This window comes from Rhamphochromis sp. 'chilingali' (assembly GCF_963969265.1).
Source record: "Rhamphochromis sp. 'chilingali' genome assembly, chromosome: 11".
NCBI lineage: Eukaryota > Metazoa > Chordata > Actinopteri > Cichliformes > Cichlidae > Rhamphochromis > Rhamphochromis sp. 'chilingali'.
The window spans coordinates 21478027-21499081 of NC_137938.1; the positions used below are offsets into that span (position 1 = coordinate 21478027).

Genomic DNA, 21055 nt, shown 5'->3' on the forward strand with positions numbered 1-21055 from the left:
GCTGAATGACGCTAGGACAGCCACTGATGTTTCTTCATTAGTGACAGTTTTCTTGCGTCCACACTTTGGCAAATACAACACTGAACCAGTTTCACGAAACTTAGCAAACAGTTTCATCTATTTAATCTAAAAAGGACAATACAAGACAGTCAAAGTCACTGCAGTTTAGATCATGTTTATTGTATCAGTGCATGTCCAGTATTAATAAAAAAACAAAACCACAGCATCAGTACAAAAGGAAAACTACAGTATTGGGTTGAAACTCATAGCACATCAAACTGTCCCACTCTCAGACAGCTAACATGGTAGCCATGTCTGATCAGTCACATTGCATACGAGTCATCTGCTTCTTTATTAAAGCTTCAAGTGACCGCAACCTGCTTTACACTCTCCTCTCAGACAAGTGCTCTGACTCGAGTTACAGTGTGGCGCACGAAGTGCAAGAGCAAAAGAGGTTAAAATAGGATTTGAGGTGTGTGAAGTCTAAACTGTCAATGAAATCTTGTGACCGGGACAACAGTCGCAGCCCTAAAAAAAACTTAAAAGGAAACAAAAAAAACTTGAAAGTGCTTCACAAAATCACTCAATCAAGATTTTCTGAGTGCAAAGGTGAGAGATCAGCAGAGAATGTAAGGAATTAAAAACTTGATTTCACACATATGTGTACAAAACAATCTTAATCTTTAAATACATTCAAAATAAAATAAAATAAAAAACATCCTCTGATAATGGAACCAGACTAAAATCTGATTGTAAGATGTGTAATCTGATCCATTAGAAGTAGTCATCATCATCAGTCTAAACCTGTAGCCAATAAAAATAGATTATTTTTATTATTAATAATAACTGAATCGTACAAACAAAAAAAGACAAACAGTGGTAACAAAGCTTGGTTCAGTAAAGCAGGAGTGAACACCGTTGTCAAAGCTGAGAATGTCACAGCTACGATCACGGAATCGTGAATAACACAGTAACTAAAGAGTAAAAATAAAAACGGTTAAATGGGACCTATCCTTATTTTCTATCGGTCGTGTATCATAGTGTTTATACTACTATCCAATTACAGTGATCATATTAAATGTGCATCAAAAAATGAGGTAAATGTATATAAAACTAATCTTTATGAGAGGCAATCATTTTGCCAACTCCTGACATCAGCTTGGCACAGATTTCCTTGTATGGTGATTAGGAGGCGGGGTTTATGAGCACTGGCTTCTGTGTGGAAGCCAGGCGAGGGGAAGCCAATCAGAAGAAAGAGGGCTTCTTCAAACAGCAGGTGAACTTAGCAGCTGTGTCAGGGTCCATTTATGTTCCTCGCCCTTGTGAACAACGCCGAGCTTTGATGTCGTTTTGGCCAGTGCTACACCGCTTAACTTATGTAACCTCGTGCAGCAGCTGCCACAGATTACACAGAGGGAGATGTTACAGCAGGTTGAAAGGGAGAAAAGAAATCTTCTGATTTCTTTGGTTCTGGTTTTGACTTCTTACCAGCACTGACATGGACTTTTTGTCTGAGTAGCGACACCTATCGTTCAGGAGAATACTGTAGCGAGTCCTTGCACCCTCGGCGCTGGTGTAACTGGTACAGAGCTGTGGCGATGTCACTGCACATACAGTGGCCAATGCTTCGAGAGTGTGATGTCAGTTTTAACGAAATACTCATTTATAGTCTCACAATACGAATATGTAGCTAGAAATAAGCATAATAACAGGTCCCTGTCTAATTACTCAGTTACTTGAGTCACATGAGACAACAACTGTGGCAAGAAGTTTTGTTTTTTTTTTAGAAAACCTGCCTTTACTACAAACTCTACTTGAGCCTCCATTAGGAGAGAGGTAGGGAGTACAAATACTGCACAACCACGTACGGTAGCACAGATACAGCCAAGGAGTGCAGGCTGGAAATCAGGGGTCTTGTAGATAAAATATATCATCTTACAGTTCACCACAAATGACACAGTAATTTTTAGGCATTTCTCAATATCACAAAACAAATTAGGCACTGAGTTTTGAGCGATGATGCGATTAGCATCGATGGCTCCGCCTTACACAATCGTAAACCCAATGTGATGTCATTGGTCCAAGTTTGGGATTAGGGTGCATGCTTACAGGAGTTTTTGTGTGCTGCTGAATGAAAGGAGCTGGTGCCATATCGCTCTGAGAAACCGTTCAGCTAAGCACATAGCATCATGGGTGACCAGCTGCTATGCCTCTTTTTCAGTCAGGGCGTCCCTATGGAGTCAGGCCACACAGGGAGGAGCTTCAGGGAGGGGAGCAATTCCCCTGAGGAATCAGCCTATAGGAAGCTGGATGTCGTTTCCTCATGTGCTCATTCACAGGTCTTCTTCAGGACAGAGGGAGTGGCGTCCGTAAAGGTCCTACTAATCACAGACAAGAAGACAACTGACTGGTTGGTTTGCATTTTTTTAAAAACATCTAATCTGCTGTTTGTTCTTCATGCGTCTTACCTCATAGGGTGGGGAGGCCAGTTTGGCTGCACTGGTGTGGGCACTGCAGAGCTGGGGCTCATCAGCATAGCGCTGTAGATGTTGGCTGCCACCACCAGGATGCAGAGGAGGATAGGCCCGATAATAGCCCCCTCCAGACCCAGATAGTACGCACCACCTGCCACCGCCAGGCCTGTCAAATATGGGTGTCCACCTCTGAGACAAAGACAAAAGAAATGGTTTAAAACACAGTGGAAAGGCTGGCAGGCAGCTACTGTATCAGTGCACACATGTGATGCAGCCGAAGGCTAAAACAGGCTAAAAAGTTAGCTTTCCCCAAACCGCAGCTGTGGTCAGAAGTTTATATACACCCATCAAGGTTAGTTTGAGCTTTTATCCATTCCACAACCAGTTTTGATGTGTGTTTGAGGGTCACTGTCCTGTTGAAACAAACCACTGTGTCCAACGATTGATTTGAGGTGAAGAATTTAGAGATCCTCCTTCATTATTCCAGCCACTTTGTGCAATGTACTAGTACCACTAGCAGCAGAGCAGCCCTGGAGCATGACAGCTGGTACAGCCTTCTTAGGTTTGTAAGCCTCGCTTTCACTCACTACAAACATACCTCTTGTCATTGTGGACAAAAACTCACTCTTTGATACGTCTCACCATCAAACTTTTCTCTAGAAGATTTGGCGTGTCCATGTGAGCAGCTGAAAATTTCAGTTGAACTTGAAGACGTCAATTTTTGAGCACTTCTTTCTTGGTCGTCATCCTCTCAGTTCATGGTAAAACTGGCTTCTCTGTGGAAAGTGACGCTGGTGTGCCTCCAGTTTCCTACAGGCTTCAACCTTGATAGGTCCTGGATTGTTCTCAAACATCCTAACCATTTTCCTCTCATCTGAGGGTGGCAGCTCGGGACTTCCTCCAGACCCTGGCAAACTGGTGACACATCTGAATAACTTGTACTTAGCTAGAACTACTTAAACTGATGATCTTAGAATCTGCAGGTGTTCGGAAATAGCTCCAAGAGACCTTCACAACTAGTGTAAATCTATAATTCTCCTACTTAGATCTTCATTGAATTTTTGGGATGTTCCCATTTGGTCAATCCAATGAGTGCTGTCAGTCAAATCCTTTTTAAGCTGGTAAAGAGAAACTGCCAGATGTACTCAATCATAATAACTAATGAGAAATTAATAGGCCTTGGCCTTATCAAGTTACAAGACATTGTAGAATCTTCAGCACTGCTTATTAAAAGATTTGAGTTGATGTATGCATTTGAGTGTGTATGTAAACTGTATGTAAAGATAGTAGGGCTTGAAGCTCGAAGACAGGAGCATTATCTGTCCACAACAGGGAGTTTATGAAACAGAGGCAAACAGAGACGCTGTTTATAGACTCGTACAACTGTACAGTTTTCTTTCAAACCCACATTAGGCCAGCAAGCGGACTTGTATGTATTATGTTAACAGTCACAGGTGGTTTGGTGCGATTTGTTTGTCAGATGTCCCAGTGCCATAAAGAGAAGCTCAAATAAGCTGGTCACGCATACATACCCTGATATATCAGAGTAGATGGCTGTATCCACAAAATATGTTGGGAGCAGGTGGCAGATGAGCAGCAGCAGGGCCTTGACACCTTCACCCTGCGCCAACCACAGGTCACACACTGCCGGCACAGCTGCCCAATAGGTCCCCAGGAACGGCACGGCACCCAGGATGGCAGCCAGAGCTTCAGGCCAGGAAAGAGGGATTCAGAGAGTGACAAAACACTGAGTGTGGCTTGGCAGGTGCGAACATAACGACAGCACAATCTGCTGCGGACACGCTGACTCACCAGAAGGAATGAAGACGATGTTGATGCCAAAGATAGTGTGAGTGAGCCAAGTGTAGAGGCCGTAGAATCCGGCCATTTTCAGAGAGGCGTCAAACACTCCTCTTCAAAACAAACACAAATATGGTCAAAAATAATCTCGCCAAGGTACAAATTTAGATTCTGTAGCTTTTACGCATGCGACTACCTGATGGCCTCTTCAACAGACTGGCCGATGATGTTACTGGAGGGTCCCGGCTGAGAGAGAGGAGTTAAGCTGATCACCCATTTAACCGGTTTGTAGTATTCTCCACTGGAGCTCAGCAGGTAGAAGAGAGTAGTCAGGAAAATCACCTACAGGAAGGAGTAAAAATGGCAGCTGTGCTAAATATAAGACTATCTGATTAGCTTTTTAAATCTTTAAGAGTAAATGTGGCAGGTCTACTTTATTAAAATAAGACAGAAAGAGCAACACCATTAAATATACACAGTTAACAATGCTCAGTAAAGTCCTGTATTGTGGTTGAGGAACAGATGACATGTCCAAGCCCCACCTCGGTCACTGTGGAGTTGACACGCTTCCAGGATGCGTGTTTGGCTCTAATGTCAGCTCACTATTTTAGTCCAGTGAATGTTTCCTGGCCTCAGTCTCCTCTAACTTTAAGGTGATTTTGATCTTTGTAAAGGTCCATGGCCATTCCAGACTACTGCTCATTTGTGCTGGCATTATTTATTGAGGAGAAAAAACTCAAGGCCAGTGTCATCAATTTAAACTGATCTCAGGTTATGGATCATGTTTTTTTTTGTTTTTTGTTTTTTTTACACGACCTGGCAAAATACTTATTTAAGAAGATGTTTTAGTGGAATGAATGCCTTGTTAAGTTAGCTAATGATAGCGCCTCCTTGAGGTGCCCCGGGCGGGTCATCTACTAAAAGGAAGGTCGGTGATTTGATCCCAGGCTCCTCAAGTATGCATTTCAAAATGACTCTGGACAAGATACTAAATACCAGATTGCCCCTAGTGCATCCATCAGTGTGAGTGTGTGCTTAATATGAAGGAGTTTAAATGTACCACAACAGTTTAAACAATGCTTAAAAGAAGCACTGCCTCCATTGCAGAAAGCACAGCAAACAAGCACACACCACTGACACGTGTTAGTAAGCATTATTTATAAATCAACCTAAGCACACAGTTGGGAATGATCTTTAGCTAAACATAAGTCTGAGAACATTTTTATGGACGAGTCTGCAGGACATTATTCGGCCTCAGATTTCTATAAATCTATTAGAATATTTTTGAGAAACACTTGCAGTTAAGCTGAACACTTTCTGCTTACTTTTGTGCATTACAAAAGAATAATGATAATCAATTTTGCAAACAGTTGGACTTTATAAAATGGAGAAAACGACGTGGCTGTGATCAGCGTTTCATACCAAACTCAGTGCAAAGTTGAGGAGCGCCGTGCCGCTGTGGAACAAGACGGTGAGGAGAGTGGTCGTGGTGGAGATGAGGAGGCCAACGTTCCTGCTCATTACAACCCACAAAGACTCCAGGATCTGCAAAATGACGAGGCAACAATAAACACACCATCCACAGGAAACTGTACTTCTATCTAAGACGCACACAGTTGTAAATTTGCAAATGCTGCTAGTGGGGCAGTGCTGGCATGGTGCTCTCATGGCTGATGTCCTGATCTAAGAAAACAAAATGGTCTTGGACTGCAGAGGTGGGATCTTATCACGGTATCATGCTGGAATTCAGAGCTCCTGAGAGCGACCCATCCTTTCACAGACGTTTGTAGAAGCGGTCTGCATGCATTGGTGCTTGATTTTATGCACCTGTGGCCATGGAAGTGATTGAAACACTTGGCATTATAGTGTACGTTACATACGTTCATACTTACAGACAGTAGTGTCTCGATATTTTCCTGCAGAAAGGAAGCAATGTCCTTCCAGTCCAGGATGTCCCCCAGCCAGCTGTTCTGTCTGTGAGTCATCTTATTCCCACGATGCCGTCCAGAGTGGGTTACATTCTGAAAAATGTGACCATAGTATTTTATGTAAAACTGAAGAATACTGAAGAACAGACTTTGGGAGACATTAAACACAAAACTCTGACACTACCTTCACAAACCAGGAGTGATACAGTCGGTCCCAAAGTTCTAAAACTTGCTTCTCAATCACTGCAGTTTGGTTCACCTTATCTCCTAAAATCTTATGAAGCTGCACACACAAAGGAAACAGATTGGTCACATTCCTCGCTGTCTGGCTGTATTCCATTATTATCAGTGAAAATTACTGTCCTGACCTTTTGTGTTATCCATTCTCTCCCATGCTGGTAGACATTAGTAGCAGCTGAATTTAGAGCTTTCTGGACCACGCGGGCTTCTGGAAGGAGGCTAACAGAGGACAAAGTAAGGTTGTTTTAGCAAATGAGAGGAAAGTCTAAAAATAAACACAGAAAAACAGAGTGGACTGTCCTACTTGGCCCATTCTGGATGGTTAGATACGGTCTCATTGATGAGGTTACTGGTTACGTCGATGATGTGAGCACTTTCGTGATGAACCTACAAAGATTAATGTTTATTTTTTTTATCCATCATCAGTGCAAATGATGTGAAGTCAGGTTAAAAAACCCAAAAACCTACCATAGCAGTGAGCAGCAGAGCCATGAGCAGGGTCCCTGTGACCAAGAGGAAGATGATGAAGATACTGATGATTTTATCCAGAGATCGCTCCAGCCACACAACCATCTGGGTGCACAGATAAAAAGGAGAGGAGGGCAAAGACAGGGAGAAGGGGGGGGATAATAGGAAGATGGCAAAATAGACTCATCAGTACAACTTTAAAGGAGGTAAAAACATGCACATGGAGAAACCTGTGTCCTTATCACTTGTGAAAAGTCATTTTAGACGTAAAAAGTCCTCACAGAGGACAATAACAGCATATCTGTACTCATACAATGCATGCACCCATTCTTGCACTGAAGCATTAAATCATGCAAGTGGCTTTTTGGGTTGTTGGTTTAACGACAAACAGACATGACATCACTTTCAAAGTGAGCTCTCTGTTCTCGACTCAGGTTTCTCAATGCGCCAAAACTGCATTAAAATCAAAGCTCTGTTAGCAGAACTCTCTCTTTTTGCACTAAGGCCATGGCGTAATGGTTTATTATATTGATGGTGACATGACATGGCATTTTCTGCAAAGAGTCTGTGTAAAACCTTAGGTGAGTGAATCTACAGCGAGTCTTATACCTTCCTCTTTAACATCTAGCTTACCTGAAAGAAGAACAGCAAACAGTTGTTTAACAAAAAAATGGAAACACCACTTCAAAAAGATTTTAATACTGAAAGAAGTAATTAAATTAAAGAAGTTGGGTAATATTGAGCAGCGAGAGGTTTAGAAGAGGTTTCAGTCACTATCACAACAGGGAGCATGAGACCTCTAAAAAGTTATACACAGGCCGCACAACGACAAACACTACATTTCCAATGCAGCACATCGGCACTGTATTAAAAATATAAACTACATCATCAGAAATGACTGAACTGAATCAACACCTGTGATAATTCTAAATAAAAGACACTCTAGTTCATAAATAACAGCCAGAATCAGAGTATAAAGTGCCTTGAGGCAACTTGTGTGATTTGGCGCTATATAAATAAAACCGAACTGAATTGAATAGATTGTAAACACTTTAAATTTGTACTGAGGTCAAGACAGAAAGCAAGTCTTTTTCCAACCATAGTTATTGTGACCTGGTGGCCTTCAGATGCAGAATGCAGGCTTGTAGGTACATTGAGGTCAACGGGAGCTACAGCCATTCTGTATATAGTTCAAATTGAGAACTACAGAGAGAGTTTGTGGTCTCATCAATAGTTTCAAGCCTTATTAAAATACAAACAAAACAAAAAAACAAAACAAAACAAAAAAAAAGCAGAATGTTGTATGTTGTACAATATGGTCAAATGTAAGAGTAAAACAGATGACAAAAAAGGGTTTGAAATTTGGTCCTGGCTGCTGACTGAGCATGTAGTTTCCACAAAAATCTCAATTTGAGCCAAGCCTCTTTTCTGATGTCTTACTTTAAAACTAAAAGAACAACAACAACAAAGACCAAACAATGAGTGACAGCCCAGTGCTAATCTCCATCTTTTATATACAGTCTATGGTAATAACCAGCTCCACAAAGCCAAATGGTTCAAAGGTGGCAAATATATTCACTAAGTTTAGTTCCTCACATTGAATAACCGTGTTTCCATTGTTTTGTCCAGTCCCTTAGCCACACCTAAAAAATAAAAAAAATTAAAATTTCCAGGAAAAAAAAAAGGAAACACCCCCCCCATTTAACACTACTCTTTGAGGCAGCTCGCACACACACACACACACACACACACACACACACACACACACACACAAGACAAACTCAGGTCAAAGCAGAGAAGATACAGTCGGGGCTGAGGGATTATTGAGTGCAACACCCCGGCTGTAGCTCACTGTCAAAATAAAAGCTGGAAAGAAGCAAGAGGACAGATGTTTAGACAGGATGGCAGAGGTGATGACAGTGGATGGGTAAAATGCCAGTCCAAGCCGCTACAAGGTGTGCTCACGCTGTCACACACACCCGCACATAAATACAAGTTATTTATTTATTTGCCCTTGTTTTCTCAATGTCTCTCACACACAAGCCCACTTTCTCTCAGTCTCGCTCTCTCAGCACTCTGCTCCTCCAAATCATTACCTGCTTGTTAAGCCAATGCCAGAGCTTGGGGAGGAGACAAAGAGACATTGGGAAAATTATTATTGGAAAGAGTTTTGCAGCAGTCATCACATGTACCCGTGCAACAAGAATACAAGCTCTGTGTGGGTACAGGCTCTGAGGGGTCAGAGCGGTGTACTACAAAGAGGAATTCATGTGTTAGCAAGGTATGTTGAGACTATAGCCAGAGGTTTCAGAAGGGCAGCTCTCGTTTTAAAGCTATTTTCAGAAGTTTTTGTCTAACATCATCTCCAAGTGATACGGTTTCACTTCTTTTCCAAACAAGTTGCCCTAAGAGTGATATAGATTATCAGCTGACATGCAATCTGTTAAGCTGTACATAACAGCACTGAACAAAGTCTAGCAGTTAAGTTACAGCAGTGCAAACGGTACAGCTGTGGTCAGTTTACATATAATCACAGGTCATTTGGGGCTTTTAATGATTTCTTTGAACTCAGTTGTTTGTATTTATTTTGGCTCTTCTCTAATCCACTAAGGGTCAAAATATATACATAAATCTCCACTATTATTTTGTTTAAATGTCTCTTAGCAAGTCAACCAAATGCTTCCGGTAGCCATCGACAAGCTTTAGGCATAATTCCTGGAGCAGACCCAGCCTTTCAGCATAGTCCATGAATATTCAAAGGGTTGAGGTCGGGGCTTTGGGAAGGCCATTCAAGAAGCTCAATGCTAGCCTACTTTATCTATTCTAACACCAGTTTCGATATGTGTTTGGGATCATTGTCCTGTTGGAACTACCAACTGTGTTCAAGTTTCAACCTTCTATCTGTTCATTTAAGATCAAGTTTAAGAATCTTCTCTGTAATGTACCTTATGCCACTGGCAGCAAAACAGGCCCAGAGCATGATGCTACCACTACTATGCTTGACACTCAGTACAGTGTTCCTCATGTTTATACTTCTAGTCATTGTGGCCCAAAAGTTCAATCTTTATCTTGCCCGACCATAAACTTTTCTCCAGAGGGCATTTGGCTTATCTGTTTGAGCAGCTGCAAACTTCAGAGGAGCTTGAATGTGTTGATTTTAAAGCAGGGGTTTCTTTCTTGGTCAACACCCTCTCAATCCACTGCGATGTAAAATTCACTTCACTGTGGACAGTGATGTTGGTGTTCCAACAGTTTCCAGTTCTTGAGCCTCGGTGGTTCTCGGGTTGGGCTCCTTTGAGTTTCCTATTGGTCTGAGGTCAATCAAATGAGTCCTGCCAAGCAAATCCTTTTTGTGCTGGCAAAGAGAAACTACCAGCTGTAGTCAATAATTAATGAGGAGTTAATAGGCCTTGGCCCTGTCAGATTAAAAGGCACTGTAGAACCTTCGGGACCACTTGAGTATGTGTATACATTTGGGCGTGTATGTATATGTTCCAGACTATTTGGATGAGAGAAAATCTAAAATAAGTTCAAACTCATGCTCCCATTTCTTTTTTTCCTTAAAGTCATTAAACATATATGGTCTACAATAATACAAGTCTGGAAAAAGAACAGCTCAAAAAAATCGTTAAAAGTCCAAATTTACTATGACGTTTATGCCTGTGATGAATGTAAACTGACAACAACTGTACATGTTGTGTTTTCACAGGAATTCCCAGGCACTGAACTTGTGTAAATGCTACGTTTTACACTACTGCGATAGCAGTCTACTGGAATTTATTACAGAGGTTATTCAATTAAGAAAATTTATTTAATTCAATTTGGTCAATAACAAAAGTTATCTAATTACAGTGTCAAACCTGAATGCACTTCATAATGAAACACATCATGATTCTAATTTGTAGATCTCTACATTAAATAGCAGCACCAGGAGTGGACTGAGTGGTAAAATAAATATAGTAATTTATTAATTTATGCGATTATATTTTTCTGCTGAATTGTTCCATCTTGAGTTATTGGCAGCACCAGTATAGCTGTTGCAGTCCATTTTGTGCTAAACAGGAGTCAAATGATGCTCCCACCACCAACTCCCACTTTTATGTAAGCGAGGACAGAGCCTGTCACAGAAACCATAACATTAAAATTGGAAATACCCGTCAGGTTTGAATGAGGTTTTAGGTTTCATGGGACCAACTAATGCATGAAAACAAAAAAGTCAAACTCTGCGGAAGCTGCTTCGTAGTACACCCCTCAGGAAGTGGCAGGCAAGATACACTAACTACAGTGAGTGTGGACTGGCAATACAAGTGGGATGCAAATCAATGTGATTACAAAGACAGAACACAAATACATCCCAAAACTGTGAGGGCAAGGCAGAAAAGTGTATAAGATTACAGCAATGACATCATTATTTATAAAACCTGAGAAATGTAAACCATGTAGCACTAATCCTGTCACTCACTCTAATATGTCGGCAAAAAATTCTGCTCTGCATTGCTTTGTTTTTTGAGATTTTTAGTCTATATTGAGAGATTTGGAGATATTTTGCCTCTAAATTTTGATTGGAAACAAAACAACTGCATACTTACACATCCAGCAGATATGGGGCAACAACATCACTGATGCATGAGTATTTTCTTGCCCACCTGGTGATGCGGGCATCAGGCTAATATTCACTCTCCTTTTAGCTCTGTTTTTTAATGAACTGATTTTAAAGTGTTTCTCAGCTAAGTGCTAATTTTGTCTGTCTACCATTTGGTGCTGGGCAGTTTAGCGCACACTTGGTTTAATACAGCTTTTTGCTAAAAATAGCTTCCAGCTGTTGCCGTAAACGACACTGATGAGATTGTTGCAACTGGGTCAAAACTAAAAGGCTGAAAAACAAAAACAGCAGCTAAAATCCTCTGTTAAAAGGTAAAGGAAACTAAAAAGCCCCCGTTTTTGGCAATTTAATATGAATTTACCAATTTCATTTTAATAAATTTAGGACCTGGCAGATCTTTACACTGGCTAAATTTAGACATTAAAAATGAAACTAACATATGTAATATGACTGATAACAACAGAGCATTTTGAGACTTTCAGTTTTCCTGAGATATTTTGATAAGTAATTTGTTATCAAGCAGTTGCAGATAAAGTGTGTCTGGATGGGGAAGTATAAAGTCAAAGGCAGAGGAAATAAGGACATCAGCTTCACAGGCAGCTCTTACATTACCTTAGTGTCGATACGTAGGAGGAACTGAGCCAGGCCTTTGATTGGTCCAGGGAGCAGTGCCTCTTCACGCTCACGTCCAAACTTCTCTAGCACCGTCCACCACGAGGTAAGAGTCCTCTCTGCAAAGCTCTTCATACCAAACCGGACCACCAGCTTCTTCAGAACCCACACTAGATCAGTGAGCCAACATGCACATGAGTAAAATCCGACTGACGAGGAGTAACTGAAAGTGTGCACATATCTGTTTGTATGTCTGTGTGTGTGTTACCGGCCACAGGAATAGGGAGCAGTTGTAGTATCCACAGGTTGAGCCAGACCTGCACCAAGACAATAGCCCAGACCAGCAGAATAAAGTAAATATCACTGGCTCTGTGGGAGCTTTTCTCTCTCTGGAAGAGGCCGGGCAATGTACGAGAGCTCCCAGCGAACCCGGGAAACCCAGGAGTGGAAGGCACGGGACCCACAGACTGCACACCATCTATGAGCGGATGAGGGAAAGCAGACAGAGGAAGCACAGAAGAGGAAGAGAAAGAAAGAACAAAGCAGTTGAGTTTCAGCCGCTGTGGCTAAATTGGTAAAGCCAAAGCAGCTACAGTAAAAAAAGAAATAAAGAATGTAAAACTGAAATTGCATATCTTGGGTTTTAAAACTTGACATTTTTCTGACCAATTAGCAATGCTCTGAACATTTATCGAACAGTATGTTCAGAGGTCTGATTCCCTCTGTTCAATCTGCCAGTTCTCTCATTTCATAAACCTTACAGCCCAGATATCTGGGACATCTGTATGATCTTCTTTAATAGACTGAATACAATGCAGCTAGCTTACCTGTGGAGGAGCTTCCACTGAGTTCAGTTTTGGGTTGAAGGTTGCTACAGGAGATTGCCATGTAAATAGTGTTAGCAGCAAATGACAGCACCTGCCCTGAAAGCTCACCTGGGGAGATCAAGAGAGACTGAATATAACGAAACACAAAGGCAGGCAGGCAGAGCGGAGGATGCACAGTAGGAAAGATCAAAGCTGGTCTGATGAGCGTAGCCCAACCAGTCACCTCAAGTCACTTATATTTCACGTAAAGCTAGGCTTAGGCAAATGTGGCTAAATGCAACTTAATCTAAGCACATCATAGACTTGTGCTCATTTGACCATATTTATTACCTAGTTAATGGTGAGTAAAGGTATCTCATTGTGGTAAATGTCAATGTATGTCAGTGTATAGGTGTGATAGTATATTTTCACCTGTGCCAGGGACAGGTGGTTTCTCTTGGTAGCCCACGATGAGAAGCCCAACCACAACCACAAATATGGGGACTCTCCATGAGCCAGTCAGAGACACTAAAACAGATAGAGGAATTGGATAAGTGGAAGAAGATGGATGAGTTACGGATGGATACATTTAACTAGATTGAGAGAAAGCTGTTGTAGTTAAACTGCAGGACGACATTACTGGCTTAACAGGTATATTCCTTGTCAAGCATGACTCTGCTAGTCTTGCCTGATGAGCTGAACCATATTCATAAACAAATATGACATACAATGTTGACTGTTGCTATGAAAGCACTTTTAAAAACTTCAAAGCAGAAAACATTTTCTCACATGTGCCCAGAAACCTCCTTTTAAGGCAGAACTTCTTCTTAACCAGCTTTCAGTCACTTTTTAAAACTTCACGCCTGAAGCTCAGAGCAAGTGTTAAGTGTGCTAAAAATACTTTCGACATCCTCATCTTACTCTGCGTGCCCTCTGTTTCAAAGACAAGTGGATTTGTACAGGCAGCAACTTATTGACCACATCTAGAAGAAATCTCCTGCAGTCCAAAGAGGCAGCTTGTATGGCTGGCTGTGGGCGCTGTCCACACTCACCGATGTAGAAGAGCAGGACAGCCCAGACAGGAAGTGCCAGAGTCCTCAGGTACCGCTCAGTTTGAGGACTCCACTTAAAACAAACCGCCAGCAAGTATCCAAACACGACAGTCCCCACCTGTGACGAAATAAAACAAAGATGCACAATAATGAAACAGAGGGTATTTTAATTAAATATACTGAGACTTCTATTCTCTTCCATTGCATCATAATCATCATTTGATGCTGAACCTTTAAACTTCATGAGTCTTAAAAAGTATAATTGAACAGTTTTTGTGATAATCACTTTGTGTTGATGTTTTTTCTTCCTAAACTCATCCAGTTTTACAAACGCTCTGCTCCTGTTTAGCAGTCAGCACTTAAGACGACACTAGAAGTTTAATCGACTGCTCATAAAGATCTCAGCTTGTGTCGCTCCTCACAAAGACATGCCTTGATGTAATTTAATATAGTGTCCTCCATCCTATTTATAAACACAGGCCCTCTGTCAGCTGAACTCCGCATTCAGAGAAAGAAGAACATTTAATGCAATTTGGATGAGGTGGACGGGTTCTGGCCCCTGGAGCTGTTTGGGAATGAGGTACCGATCGATCAGATGCTGGAACTGCAGGAAATTAGATCAACTTACATAAAAGTTTGCACACATATTCCAAGAAACACATTTTCTGTTTAGGTTAATCGAATAAGTCTTTATTAGAGACACACTGCAGCAGCCAGTCAACTTTAATCCCCCAATTATTCTTTATCAACTATTGCCTATTGCTAAATGGCATTTATGACAACATGATAATAACATTTATACATTTGTACAGTCAACATTTTAATTCTGAGTTCATTTTAATCAGACACACAAAACGGGATTAAGTAGGAATGAAATTCACAATTACTGTTATTACTCCCTCTGTAGATAATTTTCTGTGCAAATAACGTGATGTGAGCTTTTCATATTTGATTTTTTTTTACCCAACCAACAATCAAAAGACTACTAGTTTGTTATCGTAAGATTACTAGTTTACTATAGTAAGACCCACACAATCAGGCGAGTAATAAAATCATTGACGTTTAAAGTATAACTTTTAACATTCTGTCCCAGATAATATTTAAAATATGTGCCACAGTTTACACAGAGCTGACCTAACAGCACCCACTCTGACGGACAGAGGGGCCCTTTGTCATTCTGTCAGAGAGAGGATTGTCACTCTACTGTCACTCACCCACATAAAGTGGAAACAGTCCAGCGCGTTCCCGATGACCCCACAGACGTGCCCGAGGATCACCTGCATACCGATGACACTCCAGAAAAGGTAGAGGAAGTAAACCAGCGGTGCCCCCGCCCCGATAACCAGGAGTATCGTGAGCTTCTCCAGAACTACCCTACCCATCGCCTCCACCCCGTAGTTGAGACACCACACCGGGACCAGCAGCGTCCCCACCACTATGGGCGTCCCGCTGTCCTGCAGGCCGCTGAGCCATGAACGGCCGAGACGAGCCAGGGAGTATTTGAAGGGGTGGAGGAAGGTGCCGCAGAGCACAGCCCAGAGCAGCGGGCGGAGGAAGGCCTCGAGGATGAAATAGACCAGGACAGCTGCCCCGCAGCAGATAGCCACAAATATCATCGCCCCGGTGTTGTAGAAGGCCTGTTTTATGTTCTTGTCAAACTTCAGGGAGGAGGGCTGGGTTAGCAGTTGGCTCATCATCCCGACAGCCGGCTGGAAGCTCTCCGAGAAAGAAACAAAGTGAGGCTGCCCAGCGTGAGGACTCTCTGGGGGAGAGACAGCGGCGGGATCCGGCGCCGAATCCTCCTCGTCTGCCATGTTCCCAGTTTCAGCTCCGCCAGCCCGTCCAACTGATCCACCGCGTGAGGGAGGAAAACAATGACGTAGCAACATCGAATGCCCAAAGGCCTCATGGGCAATGAAGTGTCGGTGATGTCGCGCGTTCCTTCCTGTTTTCTTTTTCTTTTCTTTTTTTAACTTACCAATTTTCTTCCGGTTTATTTTTTATTATTGTTTTATTAATGTTACAAGGTGATGTTATAAAGTACTTAATTCAAGCAGCAATACACATCATATCTATTTAAAATATATAAATAAAAATAATTACATTACATTGTTAAACAAAGTGTCTTTAAGACAATTAGAGTCATGATGATCAGGTTTTCTGAAATTCCGAGATCCTTTTTTAAACATTTGTTTTTTAAATGGTACGGTAAGTTGACTTCAAGTTGACACCACACTAGCTTACACTTCCACTGGGTTTGAATCTCATGGCTGTGTGGGGTCTTTCTGTTCAAAAGCTGCATATTCTCCCTGTGCCCTACAGCTTCTTCCCATGGCAGGCATGCATGTTAGGTTAACTGGTAAGAAAAACAAAACAAAACAACCACGCATAAATATACAATGGTTTTTATATGAATACCATTGCATTTGTACATTCATTTACTTTTTTATGAGAATTTCTACAACCCCTTTATTTTTCCCACTGCCCATTTCATGTGCTTGAAAAGCAGGTGGTGTGTAAAAGGTGGTGTGTTTTTTGTTGGTTTGTTATTTTCTGCGCTTTCTTGTGTATTTTATCTTCTGCCCAGCCTCTCACGAGTGTGAATGTATGAGTAATTTGTACATTTTATCAGGCTGCACATCATACTACACGTAGCCACTGCTCAAAATCTAATTATGTTACATCCTATTAAAGTCATGCCCTTTGGCTTTATACTTCCAGAGTGAGAAGGCAATCTCTGCATTCACTACAGCGTCTGTATTTTGTATAGACTGTGTTCTTAGCAATAAGCACAGCAGCGACAGATGTTTCAGTGGGAGACATCTTAACATATTCAACCATTTTTAATACACTTCAAAAGCTACAATAGCAACCCAGGGGAAAAAAATATTACTTCAGAGCAAAATGTTTCTGTTAACCGTGTTATTGCTTGAACAGGCAATAGTAGTAACTCTTCTCATCAGTCTTGCTGTAAGTCACAGTGTCACAGTACTGATAAACAAAGCAGTTACTGTGGTTGAGGAAGTGAGATGATGAAATCAGACAAGGATGTAAAAAAAAAGTATACGAAAATCTTTTACATAGTAGATGCACCGGGTTGTTCCTGAAACCCTGCAGTCCATATTTCTAACACCAGCAAACAACATTTTTATTTTATTTTTTTAAGGCTGAGATCCACAGAAACGTAGCAGGGTGAGGAGACGGGAAGCATTTGTGAGAGCTGTTTTATTTTCCTTTCATCCTCAGAAACCCGTTGTTTTGGCAAAGTTTGACATTATTCACCAGTGCACGGTGGGTGTCTGAAACCATTCCCAGATTTTCCAGTGCATGCAGGGTTTCAAAGTCTTGTGAGATGTATTTGTTGGAATGGAGTCCTCATATTTTTATATAACTGGAAGCTATCGTTAACACTGAAAATGACTGGCCTATTTTAAACTACTACTACTACTCTGCCCTCTTGTCTAATACTCAGATCAGCACATATCACCTCTAGAGTGTTGCTTTAATACTTCAAGATGCTGTGTGAGTTATGAATATATAGTCTTTCATGTTCAATATATCTAACACAGTCTGTGCAAAGAGGGCACTTGTATGTGGCATCAGATTTAAACTTTTTTTTATTGCTGCTTCATCCTCTCTCTGCTGTGCTGTGCTGTGCTTCGTTATGGCGTCCCCATCAGCAGGTAGAAGGTGAGAGCTACTATGAGCAGTAAGCAGAGGGGAGAATTAAATGTCTGATAAGCTGTGGAGGGCATGAAGATGTCCACATACTTATAGATGCTGATCATGTGCTCGCTGACTGGAGGACTGTCAATGTCGTGCCTCGTGATGGAACCTGTTGGACAGGTAAGATGAAGGAGATGTCACGGGCAAGGGCTAAAAAAATGGGCAGTGTAATCTGACGCTAAAAACTCATCGCTCACCTTGAATAGCAGGTCCCCATGCAAACAGGTAGTACCACGAGAGGTGTAAGTCCACAAGCGTTTCCTCTCGTGGGACATATAACGGTCGCTTGAAACGGCAGGTGACGCGGTTGTTCTCAAATATGCCCTCTTCGTCTCGAGCCGGATTCCTCTTGATCTCCTTGGCCCACTGGCCGACGTTGTAGAAGTGATGTATCCGCACGCGCCCGTTATCATCGTGCACACAGGCCATAACATCGTCTCCTCCCTAAGGAGACAAAGAGTGTTATTTCCAAAATGTGCATAAATTTAGTTCTTGAAAAAACTGACCATTATGATACAGTCAAGGTAAAATATACACTTCCAGGCCAGTTCATTAAAAAAAAATACCCATGAGCCAGTCACATGGCTCAGTGCATTTAAGCATTTAAACATTTAAGATATTAAGATGACCTTCTGAAGTCCAAAATGAACATCAGAATTGGGAAGAAAAGTGATTTAAGTGACTTTGAACTTGGTTGCTGGTGCCAGACAGACTAATCTGAGTATTTCAGAAACTGCTGATCGGCTGGGATTTTCCCCATGTAAACATCTCTATGTTTTCCAAAGAATTCCTTGTAAAAGAAAATATCCAGTGAGCAGCCATTCTTGAGATTGTTGCTGAATATATTTATCCCTTTATTGGCACACTGTACCTATCCTCTGATGGCTGCCTCCAGCAAGATAACACAACATGTCTTAAAGCTCAAATTGTGTCAAACTGGGTTCTTGAAAATGACAACGAGTTCACTGTACTTAAAGGGCCTCCATAGTCACCAGATCTCAATCTAATGGAGCTCCTTTGGGATATGGTGAATTGGAGATTTCCATCACAGATGTTCATCTGAGAAATCTGCAGCAACTGTGATGCATGCATGCAGCATGATATTGCATGTGATGCAATATCATGCTTTTAGTCTTCGCAAAAAGTTACATAAATGTTGCTCCAGGACTGTGGTTGCAACGTATCAGTCGCACTGTTGTGATGTCAATGTTTTGACCTGGGGGAAAAAACAGCACAAGCTTCGCCTCATTGGATTAAATTGTGAAAGGGTTTACTTTAACCCAAACAATGTTTTTATTAAACAAACTGGCTAATAAATTAATATATGTTTTTTTAAGTTTTGAAACATTGACACAGAGAGTTTATTGTGGAGACCTGCTGAGTCACTGAATTTCATATTTAATTGGTTCAATCTCTTACAGTCAAAAAAATTCTTATCCATGAGTTTGACGTGGGACTGCTAATTCTTCTGTACCCTGAAGCGATAAAACAAAAAAATCATAATTATATGCAGCCCAAAAGATACAAACACATGGTTTGCTGTCCCAAATAAGACACAAGACCTGTGTAACTTTTAGCAGTCAGAGATGTTGCAGAGCTGCTCACCATTTTCTTATCAGATGAGAAACCTACAGCCACCCAGCCATCCGTATCTGCGCTCAGCTCAAACTCCACATCTGTCCCGATGCGACGATAACTCAGAAAGTAGTCACACGTCTCTGCATCGCACCCCGGCTTCCCGTACCTGAGTGCAGATAAATAAATGCAAATGCTCACAGTCATTCACTAGAGATAAGATCTCAGCTGGGCAGACAGAGCTCATCTAAACAAATGAGGACACTTTTTAAAAGAAACTGAATCCAGGTTACAAAGAAGAAAGATTAGCTTGCTGAGCGTTCCCATGTTTAGCTCTGGCTCTCTGACGTCAGGAGCATCTGGGATGAAGGACCCCCAGGGATTACAGTAACACTCGAGCTCTTTTTAGAGAAAGACAGAGGTGGATCTCTAACCTTATGCAGCCCTTTGTTACTCCACAGTCGCTGACTTTGATCTTGGCAAAGGGGTCAACTGGGGGTGCTGTGGGGAATGGGTAACCTGCGAAACACAGCAAATAAGTAAATAAATAACGTGAATTTTGTTGATTACACACTAAATAGCTGATACATGTATTCAGTGATGAAGGCCAACTGAGGAGAGGCCATCTGCACTCTGTGTGTGGGTGAGGAGAAGGAAGGGGTGGGCAGCTACCATCGGGGAGCTGGCCTGGGTGCTGAAAGGCCTCATATTGAGGTGACAGGTTGGATGCAAGACAACACTGGCACATATTAACCTTTGTCCTGCCCGTGCTAGGCCCTGTGTGCTTGTGTGTGGAAAAAAAGCATGCAAACAAAACCACTAGCTGCTCATCTTTAGTGGACTGAGTGACATCCTCACCATCATCGGACAGATATCTGGACTCCAGAAACTCGGAGGCGAAGGTGCTGTAGGAGTCCTTGTGAGGCTCTTGGTGTCCAGGCTCTCCGTGCTCTCCGTGGCCAGTCCGGAGTGCTCCCTCATCGGTGGGGCTCGGCGCGACCCCCCACCATCCAGCGTGGATCAGCAGCACCGAAAGCTGCACAAGCCTCCGCAGGAAAATCATGACCAACAAAAAAGGGAACGCTGGTAAAACAATAAATACAAAAAACAAAAACGGTTAAACCGATCTGGAAGAAAACTGGATGTCCATCACTGTTTGAATTTCTGCATCTTCGCAGGTTTCCTTGCAGCGTCACAAAACCGTCTCCTCATCCTGTTTATTCGCAGGGATGCGAGGGGACACCGCGTCTGATTAGGAGGCTAATCCAGCTCTAAATTACCCAGATTCGTAATCTTACCATCGAATTCAGCTACACGCCCATAATCCTCTTTGAAACCGCAGTCCTGATGGCTTCTAGAGCTCATTAATCTTTTCATAGGCTATTTTTCGGTGTTGGGCCGGATGAATGGTATCGCCCAGCCGCCCTCTCCTCTCGTCTCCTCAGTCAATCACAGTAACGTCCAATGAGCAGACGCTACGTGCTGCTGTCACCATCGATCAATTGGAGATTGAACAACGTTTCCACAACAGCTGACACAGTATTTCACATGTTTGGAGTATAAGATGATGCAATGTAAAATAATTAGCCTGTAGAGTAAGATTTTATTGCCTCGGCTGCAATCGGAATTTTAGTCCTAGTCACTGACACCAAATATACCACAGAGCTTCTATTGTTCTGACGAGCTATGCGTTAAATTGTGTTTATTCATCCAAAATTTGGAAGTAATCTAATCTAACCTAACCTAAAAATTACCAATCATGTTTGCACTC

The 21055-nt window shown here is 41.9% G+C and overlaps 2 protein-coding genes across 3 annotated transcripts; both read right to left on the reverse strand.

Moving 5' to 3' along the window:
* Window positions 1-1205: 1205 nt before the first annotated feature.
* Window positions 1206-16667, reverse strand: tmem245 (transmembrane protein 245). 2 transcript variants are annotated; one of them, XM_080896162.1, is made up of 17 exons: window positions 15198-16667; window positions 13984-14101; window positions 13364-13459; window positions 12953-13060; window positions 12394-12603; window positions 12126-12295; window positions 6911-7015; window positions 6747-6829; window positions 6571-6661; window positions 6387-6485; window positions 6167-6295; window positions 5697-5819; window positions 4471-4616; window positions 4287-4387; window positions 4007-4181; window positions 2469-2663; window positions 1206-2378 (listed from the first exon to the last, which is right to left on the reverse strand). In XM_080896162.1, exons 1-17 carry the CDS (start codon window positions 15870-15872, stop codon window positions 2330-2332), a joined length of 2673 nt encoding a protein of 890 aa, XP_080752288.1. In that variant the 5' UTR covers window positions 15873-16667; the 3' UTR covers window positions 1206-2329. The 2 variants fall into 2 exon arrangements, with proteins under 2 accessions (XP_080752288.1, XP_080752287.1); XM_080896161.1 differs by having other exon boundaries at window positions 1206-2381.
* Window positions 16668-16809: 142 nt separating this feature from the next.
* Window positions 16810-20720, reverse strand: frrs1l (ferric-chelate reductase 1-like). Its single transcript, XM_080896163.1, has 6 exons — window positions 20583-20720; window positions 20143-20367; window positions 19719-19803; window positions 19315-19453; window positions 17907-18153; window positions 16810-17818 (listed from the first exon to the last, which is right to left on the reverse strand). Exons 1-6 carry the CDS (start codon window positions 20659-20661, stop codon window positions 17646-17648), a joined length of 948 nt encoding a protein of 315 aa, XP_080752289.1. The 5' UTR covers window positions 20662-20720; the 3' UTR covers window positions 16810-17645.
* Between the last annotated feature and the right edge of the window lie 335 nt (window positions 20721-21055).

Excerpts from the sequence above, each read along its gene's own strand:
- tmem245 (XM_080896161.1), bottom strand. The coding sequence starts at position 15,872 with ATGTTGCTACGTCATTGTTTTCCTCCCTCACGCGGTGGATCAGTTGGA. Across the intron at positions 13,460-13,983 it reads TGTCCTGCTCTTCTACATCG|TGTCTCTGACTGGCTCATGG; the intron begins GTGAGTGTGGAC and ends TATCTGTTTTAG. Across the intron at positions 6,662-6,746 it reads AACCATCCAGAATGGGCCAA|CCTCCTTCCAGAAGCCCGCG; the intron begins GTAGGACAGTCC and ends GTCCTCTGTTAG.
- frrs1l (XM_080896163.1), bottom strand. The coding sequence starts at position 20,661 with ATGAAAAGATTAATGAGCTCTAGAAGCCATCAGGACTGCGGTTTCAAA. Across the intron at positions 20,368-20,582 it reads GCGTGTAGCTGAATTCGATG|CGTTCCCTTTTTTGTTGGTC; the intron begins GTAAGATTACGA and ends TTGTTTTACCAG. Across the intron at positions 19,454-19,718 it reads GTAACAAAGGGCTGCATAAG|GTACGGGAAGCCGGGGTGCG; the intron begins GTTAGAGATCCA and ends ATCTGCACTCAG.